Below are 18944 nucleotides of genomic sequence, written 5' to 3' on the forward strand. Positions count from 1 at the left end.
GAAGTGTCTCCATTTACTGTTTTGGTATTGTGCATTCTGGGCAGCAAGAACAGCCATGAAATCTGCAAATTTCTTACACACATTGTATTAACAAAACCCTGGAAGAGTTAAGCTTAACTTTTACACTCACTTGATATTAAACCTTAAATTAATGAATTAAGCTTCACAATATCTTATGGAGGTAGGTCACTGTTATCAATTACCAATTTACCAACGAGAAAAGCAAGACTCAAGAAAGTTAAATGACTTAAGCAAATCAGTGAGAAGAGACTCCAGAACAGTACCCCAGAGTTCTGACTCCACATGCCCTGCTATAGCCTCCCACACAACATTGCTCCACACCATACCCTTACAACCTTTGTTCTACCATGCTACACAACATCAATGGGAAAAGATCAACACACAAAAAACAACAACAATTGATTATTTTCCTAACAAAATGTGAAAAAAAGTTTGGAAGAAGAAATGTAACTCAATGTTGTTACATAGAAGGCAAAAGAAATAATCACCTATGGAGTCCTGGAGTAGGTGGGTAAGTTTGCTGTTTCTATATGGAATGTGAGAGCGCTGCTCTGCTATTGCTCCAAGTACGTCTGATAGAGCTGATAAGCTACGGTTAATGAACGAGGTCTCTCGCAGGGCTACTCCTGTCACTCCAGACATACCTAATGCAATATAAGGAAACAACAGTCAGAATAAAAGACGGTTACTCACCGTTGTAACTGTTGTTCTTCGAGATGTGTTGCTCATATCCATTCCATTAGGTGTGTGCGCGCCGCGTGCACGATCGTCGGAAGATTTTACCCTAGCAACACCGGCGGGTCGGCTGTGGAGCCCCCTAGAGTGGCGCCTTCATGGCGCTGAATATATACCCCAGCCGACCCGGCGCCCCCTCAGTTCCTTCTTGCCGGCTACTCCGACAGTGGGGACGGGGGGCGGGTTTGGAATGGATATGAGCAACACATCTCGAAGAACAACAGTTACAACGGTGAGTAACCGTCTTTTCTTCTTCGAGTGCTTGCTCATATCCATTCCATTAGGTGACTCCCAAGCCCAACTTAGGTGGTGGGGTCGGAGTGAGACATTGCTGTGTGCAAAACCGCTGACCCGAATGCAGCATCGTCCCTAGACTGCTGCACTAGTGCATAGTGGGCTGTAAACGTATGGACTGATGACCAAACCGCCGCTCTACAAATGTCCTGTATTGGAACATGTGCCAGGAAAGCAGTCGAGGAGGCTTGGGCCCTCGTGGAGTGAGCGGTGAGGTGCGGTGCTGAGACACCTGCCCGGTCATAGCAAGTCCGGATGCAAGACGTAATCCAGGAGGATAGGCGTTGTGAGGAGACCGGTGAGCCTTTCATTCGGTCGGCCACTGCAACGAAGAGTTGCGTCGTCTTTCTAAAGTGCTTTGTGCGGTCAATATAGAAGGCCAGGGCCCTTCGTACATCCAGGGAATGCAAACGTTGATCCTGGCGAGTGGCATGTGGTTTGGGATAAAAGACCGGGAGAAATATGTCCTGGTTGATATGAAATGGAGAAACCACCTTAGGGAGAAAGGCAGGATGTGGGCGAAGCTGCACTTTATCCTTATGGAAAACTGTATAAGGGGACTCGGATGTAAGCGCCCTGAGTTCAGAAACTCGCCTTGCTGAGGTGATGGCTACGAGGAAGGCTGTCTTCCAGGATAGGTACAAAAGTGAGCAGGTGGCTAGTGGTTCGAATGGAGGACCTGTGAGTTTGGAGAGAACCAGATTGAGATCCCACGTCGGGACGGGATGACGCTGTTGCGGGTACGTCCGGTCTAAGCCCTTGAGGAATCTAACAACCATCGGGTTAGAGAATACCGAGGACGCGAGTTCCCCTGGGTGAAAGGCCGATATAGCGGCCAGGTGAACTCTAATTGAAGATATCGCCAACCCTTGTTGTTTTAGGGAGAGGAGATATTCCAATATGAGAGGAATGGGTGCCTGCAACGGGGACGTGGCTCGTTGTTCGCACCAACAGGAGAACCGTTTCCACTTGGCCAGGTACGTGGTCCGTGTTGAGGGTTTCCTACTGCTCAGCAGGATCTGTTGGACAGAGTGTGAGCATTGCCGCTCTGCCTGGGTGAACCATGGAGCAGCCACGCCGTGAGGTGGAGTGATTGCAGGTCGGGGTGACGCAGCCGACCGTGGTCCTGAGATATGAGATCCGGACATAATGGAAGCGGGATCGGTGTCTGAACCGAGAGTTCCAACAGTGTGGTGTACCAATGTTGTCTCGGCCACGCTGGAGCGACCAGAATTATCTGTGCCTGGTCTCTGCGCAATTTGAGCAGTACCTTGTGGACCAGAGGAAACGGAGGGAAGGCATAAAACAGGTGGTCTTTCCAGGGAAGGAGAAACGCATCCGAGAGGGAGCCCGGAGCTCGACCTTGTAGGGAGCAGAACATGTGGCACTTCCTGTTGTCTCGGGATGCAAACAGGTCTATCTGGGGAAACCCCCACTTCTGGAAGACGGAATGTATGATGTCCGGACGGATAGACCACTCGTGCGTTTGGAAGGACCTGCTGAGTCGGTCCGCTAGAGTGTTCTGGACTCCAGGGAGGAACGATGCCGTGAGATGGATCGAGTGGGCGATGCAGAAGTCCCACAGGCGAATGGCCTCTTGGCATAGAATTGACGAACGTGCTCCTCCTTGCTTGTTGATGTAAAACATGGCCGTGGTGTTGTCGATGAGAACCAACACACAGCGGCCACGTAGGAGATTGAGGAATGCCTGGCACGCCAGGCGTACCGCCATCAGTTCCCGAACATTGATGTGCAGGGCTAACTGGGATGCAGTCCACAGGCCCTGGGTATGGTGTTCGTTGAGATGGGCGCCCCAACCCAGAGATGACGCGTCTGTGACCAGGTGCAGAGAGGGTTGTGGGGCGTGAAATGGCATCCCCTCGCAGACCACATTGTGATCTAGCCACCAGGTGAGGGAGGCCAGGATCGAGTTCGGGACCGTGACCACCAAGTTCAGGCTGTCCCGATGTGGACGGTATATTGATGACACCCAGGTTTGAAGCGGGCGAAGCCGAAGTCTGGCATGCCTGGTTACGTACGTGCAGGAAGCCATGTGACCCAGCAGGGTAAGGCACGACCTCACCGTGGTAGTTGGGAAGGCCTTGAGCCCTTGAATGAGGTTCGTGATGGTGCCAAAGCGGTTGTCTGGCAGGATGGCTTGTGCACGTCTGGAGTCTAGAACTGCGCCGATGAATTCTATTCTCTGGGTAGGTTCTAGAGTGGATTTGTCCTTGTTGAGTAGGATGCCCAACTCGTTGAATGTGTGCACTATTCTGTGGACGTGAGCTTGAACTTGCTCCTTGGTGCGACCGCGCACCAGCCAGTCGTCTAGGTACGGGAACACCTGTACCCCTTGCCGACGAAGGTACGCTGCCACGACAGCCATACATTTCGTGAACACTCTTGGGGCCGAGGATAGGCCGAAGGGAAGGACAGCAAATTGGTAGTGCACCGTGTTTACCACGAATCGCAGGAAGCGTCTGTGAGGCGGGTAAATTGCAACGTGAAAGTATGCGTCTTTCATGTCGAGGGCGGCGAACCAGTCTCCAGGATCGAGGGAAGGGATAATGGCCCCCAAAGAGACCATGCGGAACTTCAACTTTACTACGAATTTGTTGAGTCCGCGCAAGTCCAAGATGGGCCGTAGACCTCCTTTGGACTTGGGGATCAGGAAGTAACGGGAATAAAATCCCCTGCCCCTTAACTCTATCGGAACCTCCTCTATGGCCCCCATGGCCAGGAGCGTAGAAACTTCCTGTATAAGAAGTTGCTCGTGAGAAGGGTCCCTGAAGAGGGACGGGGAAGGGGGGGAGGAGGGGGGGATTGAAGAAAACTGGATAGCGTATCCCCTCTCCACCGTGCGGAGGACCCAACGGTCCGAAGTTATAAGGGACCAAGCACGGTGGAAGTGGGAGAGGCGATCCCGAAAGGAGGGAGCTGGATCCTGGGGGATGACTGGGGCGCCGTCCTCGACCGCACCTTCAAAAGTTCTGTCTAGGACCTGAAGGTGGTCTTGGTGGCCCTTGGTTCTGACCGGGTTGAGGGCCAGCCCATCTTCTCCTACCACCTCGCCCTCGCCTTCTGGCAGGGTCCTGTCTCTGGCGAGGTGGAGGGGGGTAAAAACGTTGAGGCTGGGGCCTAAATGGTCTGCGCTGGGGACCCGCAACATGCATCCCCAAGGAGCGCATGATTGTCCTGGAGTCTTTGAGGCTCTGCAATCGAGAGTCCGTCTTCTCCGAGAACAGCCCCTGTCCTTCAAAGGGCAAATCCTGTAGGGTCTGCTGTAATTCAGGGGGCAAACCCGAGACTTGGAGCCAGGAGGTCCTGCGCATAGCGATACCTGTGGCCAGGGTCCTTGCGGCCGAGTCCGCTATATCCAGGGAGGCCTGTAAGGAGGTCCGAGCCACCTTCTTACCCTCCTCGACCATGGCTCCAAACTCTTCCCTGGACTCTTGGGGAATCAACTCCTTAAACTTCCCCATAGAGTTCCAGGAGTTGAAATTGTAGCGGCTCAGTAGCGCCTGTTGATTCGCCGCTCTAAGTTGTAGCCCTCCGGCTGAGTAAACCTTACGGCCGAACAGATCAAGCCGCTTAGCCTCTTTTGATTTTGGCGCTGCAGCCTGCTGGCCGTGGCGCTCTCGTGCATTCACTGATTCCACCACTAGTGAACACGGTTGGGGGTGTGTGTACAAGTACCCATAGTCCTTAGATGGGACAAAGTATTTCCTTTCCACCCCTCTCGCTGTGGGTGGAATGGAGGCAGGAGTCTGCCATATCGTATTCGCGTTCGTTTGGATCGTGCGGATCAAGGGTAACGCCACCCTCGATGGGGCATCCGATCCAAGGATATTCACGATCGGGTCGTGCACCTCCACTATCTCCTCCGTCTGCAGGTCCATGTTACGGGCCATCCTGCGGAGGAGATCCTGGTGAGCCCGAAGATCTATCGGAGGGGGACCCGTGCATGAAGTGCCCGCCACTGCCTCATCCGGAGAGGAGGAGGAGGACGCCTCCGGCGGTAGTGGATCCAAGGGGGGGGCCCGGTCCCCCTGGTCTTGGGTCGGAGCGTCACCTGTACTTGGGTCCACGGTGTCGGGTGGTGTGGACACAGAAGCCTCTACGCCTCCAGGCGGAGGCCGAGAGATGGTGGATTCTGGGGCCCTTCTGGCCGAGTGACCCGAGCGAGAGGTCGATGGTAGTGAAGCCCCTTGCTCCTGGTGGTACGCCCACGGGGTCCAAAACGACCAGTGAGATGGTCCATGAGGGTGGTCCTCTGCCCTCTCCTGCCAATGGCCCAAGTCTCGTTCCTCGGCCTGTCCCTGAGGGGGGTATGCCGATCTCGACAGGTCCTCCGATGAGCGAGATGCCGATCTTGACGGCCATGGCGGTGCCGCGCAAGATGAAACGATCCCCGTGGTCTGCGGTGCCGCACGGTGCCGGTCCGGAGATGATCTATCTCTGTGCGGTGCCGGCGATCGGTGCCGGGACTGCGACCGGTGCCGATGACCTCGTCGGTGCCGGGAGTCGGATCTGGACCTCGACGAGGACCTAGAGTATGCCCGGTGCCGGGATCGGCCCCTCGGCGTCGAGCGTCGAGCGTGGCGGTGCCGAGAACTACGTCTCGACGTTGACCGGTGCCGACGATCATATCGGTGCCGAGACGTAGAGCGGTGCCGCGAAGAAGATCTTGACCGCGAGTACGACCGGCGCCGAGGCGATATTCGGTGCCGGGACTGCGAGCGGCGTGGGGACCTGCTTCGGGACCTGGATCGGCGCCGAGGTTCCAGCCCTTGTGATGGAGGGCGCATCAAGGCAGGTTTCCCTCTTGACTGTACCGGGCGAGTCAGCGGTGCAGTCGGTGCCGGTGGTTGAGGCGGTGCCGGCTCCGTGAGAGCTATCAAGTCTCTCGCCGCCTCGAAGGTCTCCGGAGTCGACGGGAGACACTGTATCACCGCCGGCCTCGGTGGAGACGCTATTTGTACCGGACTCGACGGCCTCGGCGCCGGAGTCGACGGTGCTGGAGGCGCCTGTTTCCGTTGCTCCACCGGCGGACGCGGCTCTACCCCCGGCACTGGGGGAGCCGGCGCCTTCGGCACGGACGTCCCCGTCTTATGGGCTTTTTTATGCCCTGGGGATAATGACCGGCGCCGCGGCACTTGCTGTGTTTGCGGTGCCGACGAGGTCCGGTGCCGGGGAGGCTTGTCTGACGCCACTCGCGTGGTCGTCATAGCCGGTGCCGCCGGGGCACTGCGCACCGAAGTGCTAGGCGTCGGAGTCTGGCCCGTGGAAGGAGTGTCCGGGCTAAGTGCCGCCTCCATTAGGAGTTGCCTGAGCCGAAAGTCCCGCTCCTTTTTGGTTCTTGGTTTGAAGGCCTTACAGATCTTGCATTTGTCTGTTTGGTGGGACTCTCCCAGGCACTTCAAACAGGAGTCGTGCGGGTCGCTCGTTGGCATAGGCTTAGCGCAGGAGGCGCACTGCTTGAAGCCGGGAGCGTTGGGCATGAGCCCGGGCCCGCGGCCGGGGAAGAAAGGGGGAGACGACCCCCTTAACCCCTTAAACTATAATAACAACTATAACAAGTTTAAACTATTGAACTATAAACACTATAACTACAACTATAACTATAACTCTGAATGACTAAGTACGCTAGGGAGAGTGGAGATCAGCTATGCCGCGCTCCACAGTTCCAACGACCGTCAGGGGCGGTAAGAAGGAACTGAGGGGGCGCCGGGTCGGCTGGGGTATATATTCAGCGCCATGAAGGCGCCACTCTAGGGGGCTCCACAGCCGACCCGCCGGTGTTGCTAGGGTAAAATCTTCCGACGATCGTGCACGCGGCGCGCACACACCTAATGGAATGGATATGAGCAAGCACTCGAAGAAGAATCAAAGCTTCTTTGTCATCTTCAGGCATCTGCTAAGCTCAATGTACATAAGCTCTATGCGTGGTATATCACTTGGACCTGAAGTGTAACTTTTTTGTTTTAATAACACATTTAAAGACAAGTGATAAACATGATTTACTATCTCTCTTGGGTACTTATATGGCTCCCATTGCTGTCGTATCTGAGCACCTCATAATCTTTGATGTATTTAACTAAACTGTCTTTTGCAAAAAATATCCAATATCCATGTTCACATATATACATATTAAAAAGTCAGAATACGTTATACTGCATATTTTTTCCTGACTTCACTCCCTCATATAAAATGTGAAAATACAAGTGAAAGCCACTTGTCCTGTTCTGAATACCAAATATCCCAAATACAGGAAGAAAAAGTACTGCTAATACTATTGACAGAATTATTTTTAAGTCAATATAAATCAGACAAGTACATTAATATATGAAGAAGTTACAAAGTTTTAGCCATACAGGATTTGTTGCGGAGAATATTGTCTTAAAAAGCACCTTTTGCCTTGAAAAATTCAAAAATATTTTATTAATTTAAACAGATAAACAAACCACACACAAGAATCACATCCCCCTCCACTGAAAGGCAGCCACCTCTGAGGTGAAATCCAGCAGCTGTTTAATAATGCACAGTAGCACTGCATTGTTCAATAACACATAGCAATACTCCTATTCTTATGAAAAGTGCTATAGAATCTTGAATGATCACAGGTGGTCTGGGACCTTGCTTTTATTTCTCATCTATACTTCTCCAGTTGTACAATATATCTTCTGTGTCCACCCTTGTCAGTACTAGGGCACTGAATCAAGTGCTAATTCAGAGAGAAGACTGGAAGACAATTCAGTAGGACAGTATCCCTTAAGTCATTGGGTATTGGTTCACAATGACTGAGAAGGAAAAGTGCCATCTCTTACCATTTCCTGCAGTAGGTAGCTGTCCAATGAACGTTTCTCGTGGGAGAACTGAACTGGCATTAAACTGATAGGATCACAGCTCAAGATGGTATAGCAACAAACAAAAAGACTGCATACTGGATATGAAGGTAGCTATTAATGTATTTCTACAAGTATTTACCGTATGATCTTAGGTAGTAGTTTTGCATAAGGGGCTAGGGTGTCCTTTTATCTCTAGCCCAGTGTAAGAGTTGGCGCATAGTTGCACTGCCCCAGTAGTAACCCAGGAAAGGTTGCCTCTAAAGCCTGGTCTACACACAAAGTTGCACCAGTTTAACTAAATCAATGTAACATCACAGTTTAGTTAAACCTGTTAAAGTTGTTTGTAGACAAGTCCTAGGAGGGAGAATTCCTTCCCTACTCTTGCCATGCTCCCAGTGGGTAATAATCTGCTACCAGCACTTACCAATAGCAGATTAGTACCCTCTCCCACCTTTTCCATGACTGCAGCTGAGATATGGGGAAGTCATGTAGTAACATTGGGAATGGGGGAGAAGAGGATCTTATTCCCCTTATGCCTTTGTGCATAGGCCAAGCCCATGATCTGACTCAAAACGTTTACCTACGTTTTTATAGCAAAGGCCACTCCAGACAGATTTATAAGGAAATTTGACAAGAGTTTGCTAAGAACTAACAATCTGGCTCATAGACAACGATGTGAAAACAAACTACAATTACTCTGGATGTCCCTCAAGAGACCTATCAAGCTAAGGGGAAAAAGTACATGTCTGCATCAGACTCATGTACAATAAACACTTTAAAAATTGTTTCTCACTTAAACTTGTCCTAAATCTCAGCTTTCAAAAGATAATGTGCTAAAATCTGCTCTAAATTATACCTATGTAAATCCAGAGTAATTTTGCTGTCTTCGGATTTTCACCAGCATAGTTAAGAATAGAGTCTAGCCCACTGCATATGTTGGGCCAGATCCCCAGCTGGTGCAAATCACCATTGCTCTATTAACTTCAATGCTAAAGTACATCATTTTACACCTGTTGAGGATCTGGCGTGTTGAGTACACAGAGCATCAAATGCTTGCCCTTGTCAAACTGAGGGAACAGACACATACAGTATTGTCAATGACATGTTCACCAAAAGGTTTCTAACACCCCCAGCAAATATATAAATATATATATTCCGTTATGTTTTTATAGAACAAAAGTTAACAGTCACCAGCAGAAAGAACTCTTGGCAGTAACCTAAAGAGTTCTTTCATAACACAGATTCAGTTTTCAAAACATTATTTCTGGACTGGTACATTTAGCGGTGTGGCTTTTCTTGGTAAGAAAGCTTGTCCTTTAGGAAATAATCAAGGTTTTGAAATTATTGTGTGCATGGAGGAGGAAGAAAATGCTTTGAAGGAACAATGAAAACAATATTATCTTTTCAATACACCAACTTCCTTCCAGAGTTTTTCCAAAAGCAAGCAGAAAAACCCACACACAGCGGTATGCTCATGACAAATATTTAGTATATTTAAATAATGTATGCACTTTGATCATTTCTATACAAAAATAAGAACATGCTCATTTTTATACATATTTTTGCACTGTAAAAAATACAGCTTTTAAAAACAATCTGAACAAATGGAGTATGTACACCCTGCATGTCACCATTGGCCTGACTGGCCACTGAGTTGCTTTGGTTTTATGCCACCTGATCTTAATGAAGCCCCAGTGACATTAACACAGTGGTGAATCAGGCCCAATAACTTCATTTAAATTTGGATGCACGTGTCTAAATCACCTCTTATGAAGAAACACAAATACTCAGTTAATAAGCTAAATGCAATTACTATCTCCATGAGATGGAAGGCTCTATGCTCTCAATTCAAAATAGCCTTGTCATAAAAAGGTCTGCGTACCAACACATTCACTGCCCGCCAAATCCACCAGCTGTAGTTTAGTTTTGATGTGCTTCAGTTTCTCAGTAGATTCAAACTGTGCTGGAGAAGAGGCTCTGGAAGGAAAGAGGAGTTTATCGTCTTTCACTTGTTGAGGAAAGGTGCAGAAAAGCTCTTTACTTAGCCTTGGACTAGACTCTTCATCTGTCCATGGAGGAGCTGGATGATGGAAACAAACGAATGAGGAAAGTTTATTTTTAACATCACAAAATGGGAAGCAAAAAAAATGCAACAGTGATGGGTTAACCTAGTATCTTCTGTTTCAGATCGTTTTGTGGGCTGTAATTAATGACCTAGGCAGGTTGGATTACTCAGATGCACAAGTATGAAATCTTGGTCTATCTTATTTCACTGCCAATCAGGAAGGTGATACCAATTAGGTAGTAAGACTTATTTTTTTGTTTTGTTTTATTTAATATCGCCAACAGCTCCATCACTACATTCAACTCCACATTTGTACAGCAGGTAGGATGTAATGCTCACTCAGCTATCATAACTCTTATTCTGTGATCCTGAAACTTGAGAGTCCTCCATCCATCAACATATGGCAGAAATTCCTATTTGGCCTTGCTGTGAGGCTTAAAGACGGGTAGTGCAGTAATTGGCATAGCGTATCAGCTAATGAATGACTGAAGGAAGCCTGGACTAAACAAGATGGCTGGCGAGTTAAAATGGCTGCATTTTGTAATGTCTGCCTGATTTGACAAAGATCTGGAGCTGGATAGATCTACCATCTGGACTGGTAGAGCTGCAGCATCCGAAGTAGCTGTGTCTTTTGGCAGGGGCTGCAGGTAAATGAGGGCACCATTTGTTCTGTTTTGCTAATATCCTCTGTTTAATTTCCGATAGAGATCTGGAGAAAAAAGTTTTAAATATTTTCCACTTCCTAAAACCATATTGTTGTTGCAGGGTATGAAGGAGACAAACCACAGTGCTACAAATGGAGAGTCTAATTACAACATGAGCAAAAGGAAGAAAAGGAAACAAAGTTAACCCCACAAGAGCCAGAACTGCTCCTAATGCAACAGACTGCCAAACCTATATGTGACACTGAAAAGCAAGAAGGGACACAACTATAATATAAAAATACAGGTTTTTCCATAATTGATAAGATCATTGGTTTGTCTACTCTGGCAGGGACCAACTGAAAACCTCCTTAACACACCTAGCTAGTTGTGTAATGTAGTATGTAAAGAGAAAATCCCTTCTGCCCCAGTAGTGATCATATGCCCTGAAGCTTAAACTTTGTTCTAGCCCTGATCTTAGCATGTATAACTAAATAATTCCTTGTAAAATTATCCAGCTACACTATTTGATTCTATGCCTGTTAGCCAGTAAGGGAAAACTACTAATAATACAACATAGACTGCTTCACACTGCATGCCCATAAGTACAACAGCAGTGTGTAAAAATCATCACACGATGTTAAAAGTGTTAAGAAAACATCTCAAACACAGCAACATCAAGAGGTGTTCACAAAAGCAGCCAAAAGGTTAAATAGAAAAGAACAGGGGGGTTAAAGAGTGTAGCAAGAGACAGTCAGAAGAGAGAAAAGAGCAATAAGAAAATCCCTCAACCCAGACACTGCATTTCTGACACAAATGGCTCTAGATAGATTTTAGCACTATCCTACTTACCAAAGCTATCTGCAGAGACAGCCTTCGTGGTTATGGTCAATGTCACTACCAGATGAGAGCGAGAAGAATGAGCATGCACCAGGGTTGGATGTTTGACCCTTAGCTGCAGACCTTTATCAACTAGCTGTAAGAATTCTACAGCATTTTCAACAGTCCTGGTAAAACAAAATAGTGTTAGTTGACAGTAAAGGTGACATTAAAAATGTGGCAACTTGAACATGAATTGATAATTTCCTCTTATGCCCCTCCCAGTTCCAATCCTGTCTCCAAAATGCTCCCCTTGTCTCCTTTGCTAACTCTTATCTTCATATGTTGCTGCCCTACAGAATCTTTCAACTAGGTCATGTTCCATTTCAGCCCAAGATGAAGCTGTGCCTCATACTGAATATGCTGGCACAATGCACGGTTAACCCATGGAACTCATTGCTAGGGTTTGTTGTGAAGGCCAAAACTATAAAACTGGGTTCAAAAAAAGAATTAGGTAAGTTCATGGAGGACAGGTCCGTCAATGGCTATTAGTCAAGATGGTCAGGGATATAACCCCACGCACTATGTGTCCCTAAGCCTCTGACTGCCAGGAGTTGGGCCTGGACGACACGGGATGGATCACTCAAAAACTGCCCTGTTGTTCATTCCTTCTGTAGCATCTGGCACCAGCCAGGGTCGGAAGGCAGGACAGGGGGCTAGATGGACCATTGATCTGACCCAGTATAGCCATTCTTATGCTCTTAAGTAGCCTGGACACCTTGTATCTAAAGTATACAGCCCCCATCAATATAACACCGGAACACCTCAGAATATTTAATGCATGTGTCCTCACAACACCCCTGAGAGGTAGGGAAATATTATCATCCCCATTTTACAGATTGGGAACTGAGATACAGAGAGGCTAAGTGACTTGCCCAGTCACACAGGAAGTCTGGGTCAGAGCAGGGAATTGCACCTAATTCTTGGAAAAAGTTCACTACTGTTGTCCACTGAACATGGCTCCTAGCTCAGGTATCCTCTTAACTGAAGTAAAAAGTCTAGGGATCACTAAGATTGACATGAAGAATGGAGACATGGATTTGAGAAACTCAGGAGGAGGATTCACCAGAGTGGGGGACACAAATGTGGGGCATTTTTTAACTGGTGGTAGGTTAGCCAACTTGATTGACATGTGGAACCTGAAAAGAAGGAGTAGAAAAAGATTTTCCCTAAGAGGAGTCTAACTAAATGAACTGTATCATATTGTAAATATTACACTTGCACATGGACAGGTTTTCAGGGACCAGCTGCCATTTAATCTATTTAATGTATGGAAAAACCAATGAGACTCAGTGGGCCAGTACATTTTAGATGAAATATTATCACAAATGAGGATGTGTTTTTATTCAAAATGCCATGTGTTTGCTTAGACTCCAGACAGCAGGGGTGGCCTTCCTCAACGGTTTTCTTGAGTTGTTTGGGTTTGTTTTTCATTGTTAACCTTTTTCGCATAATTATTAATATAGTCTGTTTATGGATTTGACTTTTTTGCTGCTTTTATTGTAATCAAGATATAAATACTGAATACTTATTGATTGATTTAGATAAACATTTTCCAAAAGTGCTTATCCAAACTTCTAAGCACCTTTGCCATGTATTGAAAATTAAAGAAATAAATATAGGAGTCACCCCAAGAACAAAGGAAGAACAAAGGAAACCCATTCCAGCCACAGTTTCCAACCCCCATGGCACAAATCCCAGCCTGCAGTGCACCTTCCCCTCCCCAAAAGCCAGGGAAAAGAGATGGGTTAACAACTAGCCAGGCAGAACTCCCTTGATCAAGTAGGCATAATGGCTATTTTTCAAGCATAAATTAAAGCCAGATTTGAGTAATTGGGATTCCACAGTCAGAAGGTGCCTGGACAGTGCAGTGAATTTGAGTCAGAGAGATGGGCAATGGCAGAGGGCGCAACTGATAGCCCGATGTGCTGGGATGAGCTGTGTGGGCTGCCTCACTTGGGAGGAGGAAGTCCAAGAACTCTGAAGTGAGGAAGAAAGAGCTGGACTGGGAGCAAGAGTGTTTCCAGAGTGCTCCGAAAAGCATAGCCTTAATCCACTCCCTGCTTCTCTTTTCAGAAGAATAGAGTACAGATGAGGGTGCATTAATATGCCTGGAAATCAAATTTAACCCAAAGACTTTTGTATTCAGTGATCTGAAATTTAATTTTACTAGGATGAACCCTAAAAGTTTTGTGTTTAGCTGTAAATAAGTAAGAAAAATAATCATTCTTAGATTAACTACAGTGACTGTAATTCCACAGAGAGGAAAATTACAAATCCTAGATTCTGGAAAAAGCAATTTTACAGTTTCTATGTGGGTTCCAATTTTGTATGAACAGTTCAATGGACAGAAAACATGTCAGTAAATACAAATAACCGCAGAGAAAGAATTATGTCTTTTCAACCCTCCAGAATATTGGCTGTATTATATCAAGGTTTTCTGGCAATAATATAAAACCACATAAACAAATCTCAAGTTGTTGCTTATGTTACTAAAACCCACAAGATAAAAATACTACTGTCAATTATTTCCATTGAGAGTGCAGTTTGTTTTAATCCATGGAGGAAAAAGCTACTTCTTGCTCTGACTTCCAATTCCCACTGAAGTAGCATAGAACAGCCTTTGACAGGCATTATGATTAGAGATGTGTGAAAAAAAAATCATGTTTCCACCAGCAACAGAACATTTTATGGTTTTGTGCTGAATTGTTCAGTATGATGGACAGTTTTCAGAGAAGAAAATTAGTGTTTGCTCTCACAAACCTCTTCTTGTTCTTGTCCTCAAAAAGACACCTACAGAATGATTTGCCCAAAGAACTTTTTCCTCAGTGTGTCACAGTAGGCCCTTTGGGAATCCTCTAACACAGTGGTTCTCAAACTGTGGGTTGTGCCCCCATTTTAATGGTGTTTAATGCCAGGGCTGGCATTAGACTTGCTAGGGCCCAGGGCTGAAGCCAAAACCCAAGGGCTTTAGCCCGGGGTGACGGGGCTCAGGTTACAGGCCTCTTGCCTGGGGCTGAAGCCCTTTGGTTTTGGCTCCCCATGCCTGGGGTGGCAGAACTTGGGCAGGCTCAGGCCCCTCCTCCTGAGGTCATGTAGTACTTTTTGTTGTCAGAAGGGGATCATGGTGCAATTAAATTTGAGAACTCCTGCTTCTAACATTTAATTGGGGTAGGAATGAAATGGCCAACACCTTCCTTCTACCTGCTAATGTCATCTTGCAAGTGCCACGACTGCTGCCTGTCACCTCTAACTCTCCCCCATTTTTAATTGTGCTGTTCCAGCAGTCTGTGCAATAAGTTTGTTTAAGACAGGATAGTGGTCTTCCCTTGTTAGGACATGATTTTTATCATCTACATTGTGTAGACAGCAACAGAGAGTCCTGTTTCAGAGTAGCAGCCGTGAGTCCTGTGGCACCTTTAAGACTAACATGTATTGGAGCATAAGCTTTCGTGGGTGAATGCCCACTTCGTCAGATTGTGTAGATAGGAGCCTTATGGGGAAAAAAAAAAGGAAATATTTTACATAGGCTGTGTGCACTGGACATGTATCTATAGTGGGCCTGATTCTCATTTACACCACTCTGGCAGTGTAGCTGCAGATTATGCCCACTTTAAGGCCCTGCTGCACAGTCAGAACAGCTGTAAAGGAGAATCAAACCCATTATACATATGTGCTGTAGAAAAAGGTTTATCTAAAAATATAAAGAACAGAAACTAGAAAGGATGGCTTAGCAATCTACACCTTTGGTTTGAACAACCTAGCCTCTCTGGGACCACAGGTTTAAATTCCAGCAGCGTCAACACCACCTTAATCTTTCTAAACGAGATAAGCAGTGTGCTAAAATATGTACAATGGGTAAGTATTCTGGATGACCACTTATAAAATGAAATCCTCTCTCTTCTGTGTGGATATTAAGGACTTACGACATTTTTCTTAAGAGTAGGGTTTGCTCTGGTGTGTTTGAACGTAATTCCCTTCCTTGCCCTTATGGAAAAGTCTCACAGACTTTAACAGGAATTAAACCAACAGGGTTCTATAGAAGTTACTCCAAAATCCCACAAAATTTAATACAGAGTACTATTCTTTCTTTAAGTATTTTCAATGATCCTATTTCATAAAATTCTACACAATGGTCTAAAAAAATCTACAAAAAGGTTATCATTTTCTATAAAGTTCTACTGGACTTTTTCACAGTGTTCCCATTTTTCGCAATGTGCTAAGAACTGCTTCGCCACTGCCATCCCTGCCATACAGCTGACTGCATTTCAAAGCTGCTGTACGAAGGGTACATACAATTGTTATAACACATCGTGGGAGGGAAGGTGGTGTATAAATATAAAAGAATATTAATTGTATTATTATTATTACTGCAGAATATTCAAATTGAGACTGGAAGCCAAGTGTGACCTAATTAGTTGAATTCTTAGTGAAATACTAACAGTAAATGGAATCATCCAGGGCTTTTATATGTACTGGGGAAGGAATGTATGCTTAGAAATACTAATCAGTGCCAACAATTATGTCTCCATGCCTTGTAGCTGACACATACTGTAACAACTTTTTTCTGTATCATGATCTTGCAATAATGGTTTACTTATTGTGTTGTGTACTCACTCATAGGTAAGCAACGGCACATCGCTCTTGCCTTCCTTGGTTGTGACAACATCACGTTTAATGCCGAATACTCTTCCACAGCTGTCTTTGGCCAGAAGATCAAAAATTTCATTATTATACACTTCTACAACAGAAACCTCAACCCAATGACTTCCTGGTGGCTTTTCTGAAATAAGCCTGAAAAGAATTACAGAAAAGAAAATGAAACAAAGCTAAAATGGCTGAAATCAAATCCTAAGTAAACCATCTTTAAGAAACAGTTGCATCTCAGAGCTGATTATAGTCTGATGAAAGTACTTATCAAACAACCACAATCATGAGAGTATGTTGCCTTCCACGTTAATGTAAAGGTTGAAGAACAAGAATGTATGCACTTATATTATAGAGTAAATATGTCACAGGGAGAAAATGACCTTGTTTTGGCTGCATTTAAACCCTATACTATCTGTTCCTGGACTGTGGGCGATTCTAATATCTTGTTACTATTGTGACCCCAATAACTCCTGGGATATGCCAAAGGATTTAAAGCTCTCCAATTCCTAAGACCTAAAGAGCAGCATCTGTGTGGGAAGTGTAGGGTTGTGAAAGCCCACTATTGTTGAGAGGATGGGGAAAAATGCACAAGACACTGGGGCTAAAATAAACCCAGAGAATTTATAAATTAAGCCCTTGTATACACAGGACAATTTTCCCAGTTAAACACTCTAATATAAAAGTGGCCTTTTTTTGCTGTAGTTTAGTTTAAACCCCTTCCCAAGCAACATAAGCTAAGCCAAGAAAATAGCACTTGTGTATCAGAATGTGTGTGTCCACACAGGGAATTATATCAGTATAACTATATTGGGTTTAATTCACACCTTAGGTTATACCGAAGTAAGTTATCCCATGTAGATAAGGCCTAAGTGGAAAATAAATATCCATGATCAAATGTTGTTCAAGTTCCAGAAAAAAATCTCACTCTCCTCCCTTATTTTAATGACTATAATATGCAAACCAATAAGTTACCTCGTAAAATGTTAGAGGGGGGTTAAGAAAGAGTATGAAAAAATGAAAATTTAGACTCAAACTTAACTATGGATTTGCTACCAAAGCCTCTATAATTAAGTGTTAATCATCTTGAAAAGTTAAATCTGAACAGCAAGAAAATCATGTGCTGAAGAACTGCTCTGTGTAAGATCAAAAGTTTGTCGTTTTTACCAACCAAAGTTGGTCCAATAAAAGACATTATCTCACCTACCTTGTCTCGCTAATATCCTGGGACGAACACAGCTACGACAATACTGCAAACAATGTGCATTTTTTCCCTTTTGCATACAACTGTAATGTAAAAACTGGCACTCAAACGTTATTCTCATTCCCCTGGTCAGCAATACCTGAAGACTTCTTCTGTGGCTCTAGGAATAATTCCTAGCTCTAGTTCATCTTCTATTGAAAGAGTGACATCATCCTCAGATTGCGGTCCCAACATTGTGTACGTCTTCCCACTCCCTGTTTGTCCATAAGCCATAATACACACATTGTATCTGAAAATCAAAAGGACCTTGTTTCTTATGCCAGTTTTTTAACAAAGTTATTGGTATTTAAATGGTTAAACCAAGAAGTATTTGGAAAAATATCATTGCTTATTTAAAAATATTTAATTTTAAAACATAATATAATAGTAATAATAATAATACATATTTCCATATGGCCTTTTTGTAGATCTGAAAACTTTTTGCTAAACTAAATTAAGTAACCCTCACAACACCCCTGAGGTGGATATTATTTTTTTTAAACAGATGGGAAAACTAAGCCATAAAATTAACAGCTGGTATACATACAAATTTGCAACAAAATACCAAAAGGTGTAAATTAATACTAAATGCAATTCTGTTTGTGGACCCTTATTTCAGAATAAAAGTGGCTAAAGTTAATTTACTTAAAACAGTCCGTTTGTTACATATCTTGCCTAACGCCACTCTCCCCCCCCACAAAAAAACACAAGAGTGTCCACATACAGATTTGGACTGAAACAACTAAACTGATTTTAATTCACACCTTTTGTATTTCAATGCACATTTATGTGTAGACAAGCCCTAAGTGAGTAGGCCATAGAATCATAGCACTGGAAGGGACCTCAATTGGTCATCTAGTCCAGTCCCCTGCACTCAAGGCAGGACTAAGTAATAACTAATTAGTAACTTTGTATTACATGTCAACAGAGCAAGTCAGTGGAAAAGCCAGGAATGGAAAGCCAGGGGTTCCAACTCCTAACGCTTCACTTCAGCCCACAGATAAAAGAAGCTTGCTACCCGCTGCCTTGCACCATGTGTAGTCATTTATACCCACACAAAGTGAGTGCAAAATGGCAGTTAACATGCTTCCTTAATTTTAGTTTGTTAGTAGTAAAAACTAGGGCCCTGTCTCATTGCTAATAAAGGTGTGTTTTTCCCAGAGTAACTAACGTTCATAAGCTATCCAGAGGCGAAAACACAGCAGAGACAAGATACTGTACTTTGTTTTATTGGGAGGTAAACTATGGAACATCAACCACAGGCTTCAGAGTAACAGCCGTGTTAGTCTGTATCCGCAAAAAGAAGAACAGGAGTACTTGTGGCACCTTAGAGACTAACAAATTTATTAGAGCATAAGCTTTCGTGGACTACAGCCCACTTCTTCGGATGCATATAGAATGGAACATATATTGAGGAGATATATATACACACATACAGAGAGCATAAACAGGTGGGAGTTGTCTTACCAACTCTGAGAGGCCAATTAATTAAGAGAAAAAAAACTTTTGAAGTGATAATCAAGCTAGGCCAGTACAGACAGTTTGATAATAGGTGTGAGAGTACTTACAAG

The 18944-nt window shown here is 45.1% G+C and overlaps 1 protein-coding gene across 5 annotated transcripts in view; it reads right to left on the reverse strand.

The window, feature by feature from the left end:
• KIF25 (kinesin family member 25) overlaps window positions 1–18944 on the reverse strand; it is a 76503-nt gene that overhangs the window by 6497 nt on the left and 51062 nt on the right. For 4 of the 5 annotated variants that reach the window (XM_034765196.1, XM_034765200.1, XM_034765197.1 and 1 more), the window contains 5 exons: window positions 17474–17623; window positions 16101–16277; window positions 11457–11611; window positions 9781–9978; window positions 510–665 (listed from right to left, as the gene is read on the reverse strand). In XM_034765196.1, coding sequence (XP_034621087.1) covers window positions 510–665; window positions 9781–9978; window positions 11457–11611; window positions 16101–16277; window positions 17474–17623 — 836 coding nt within the window. The remainder of the gene's footprint in view (window positions 1–509; window positions 666–9780; window positions 9979–11456; window positions 11612–16100; window positions 16278–17473; window positions 17624–18944) is intronic. The other variant, XM_034765199.1, reaches the window with a different exon arrangement.

The sequence above is a fragment of the Trachemys scripta genome, chromosome 3 (assembly GCF_013100865.1).
Source record: "Trachemys scripta elegans isolate TJP31775 chromosome 3, CAS_Tse_1.0, whole genome shotgun sequence".
Taxonomy (NCBI): Eukaryota; Metazoa; Chordata; order Testudines; family Emydidae; genus Trachemys; species Trachemys scripta.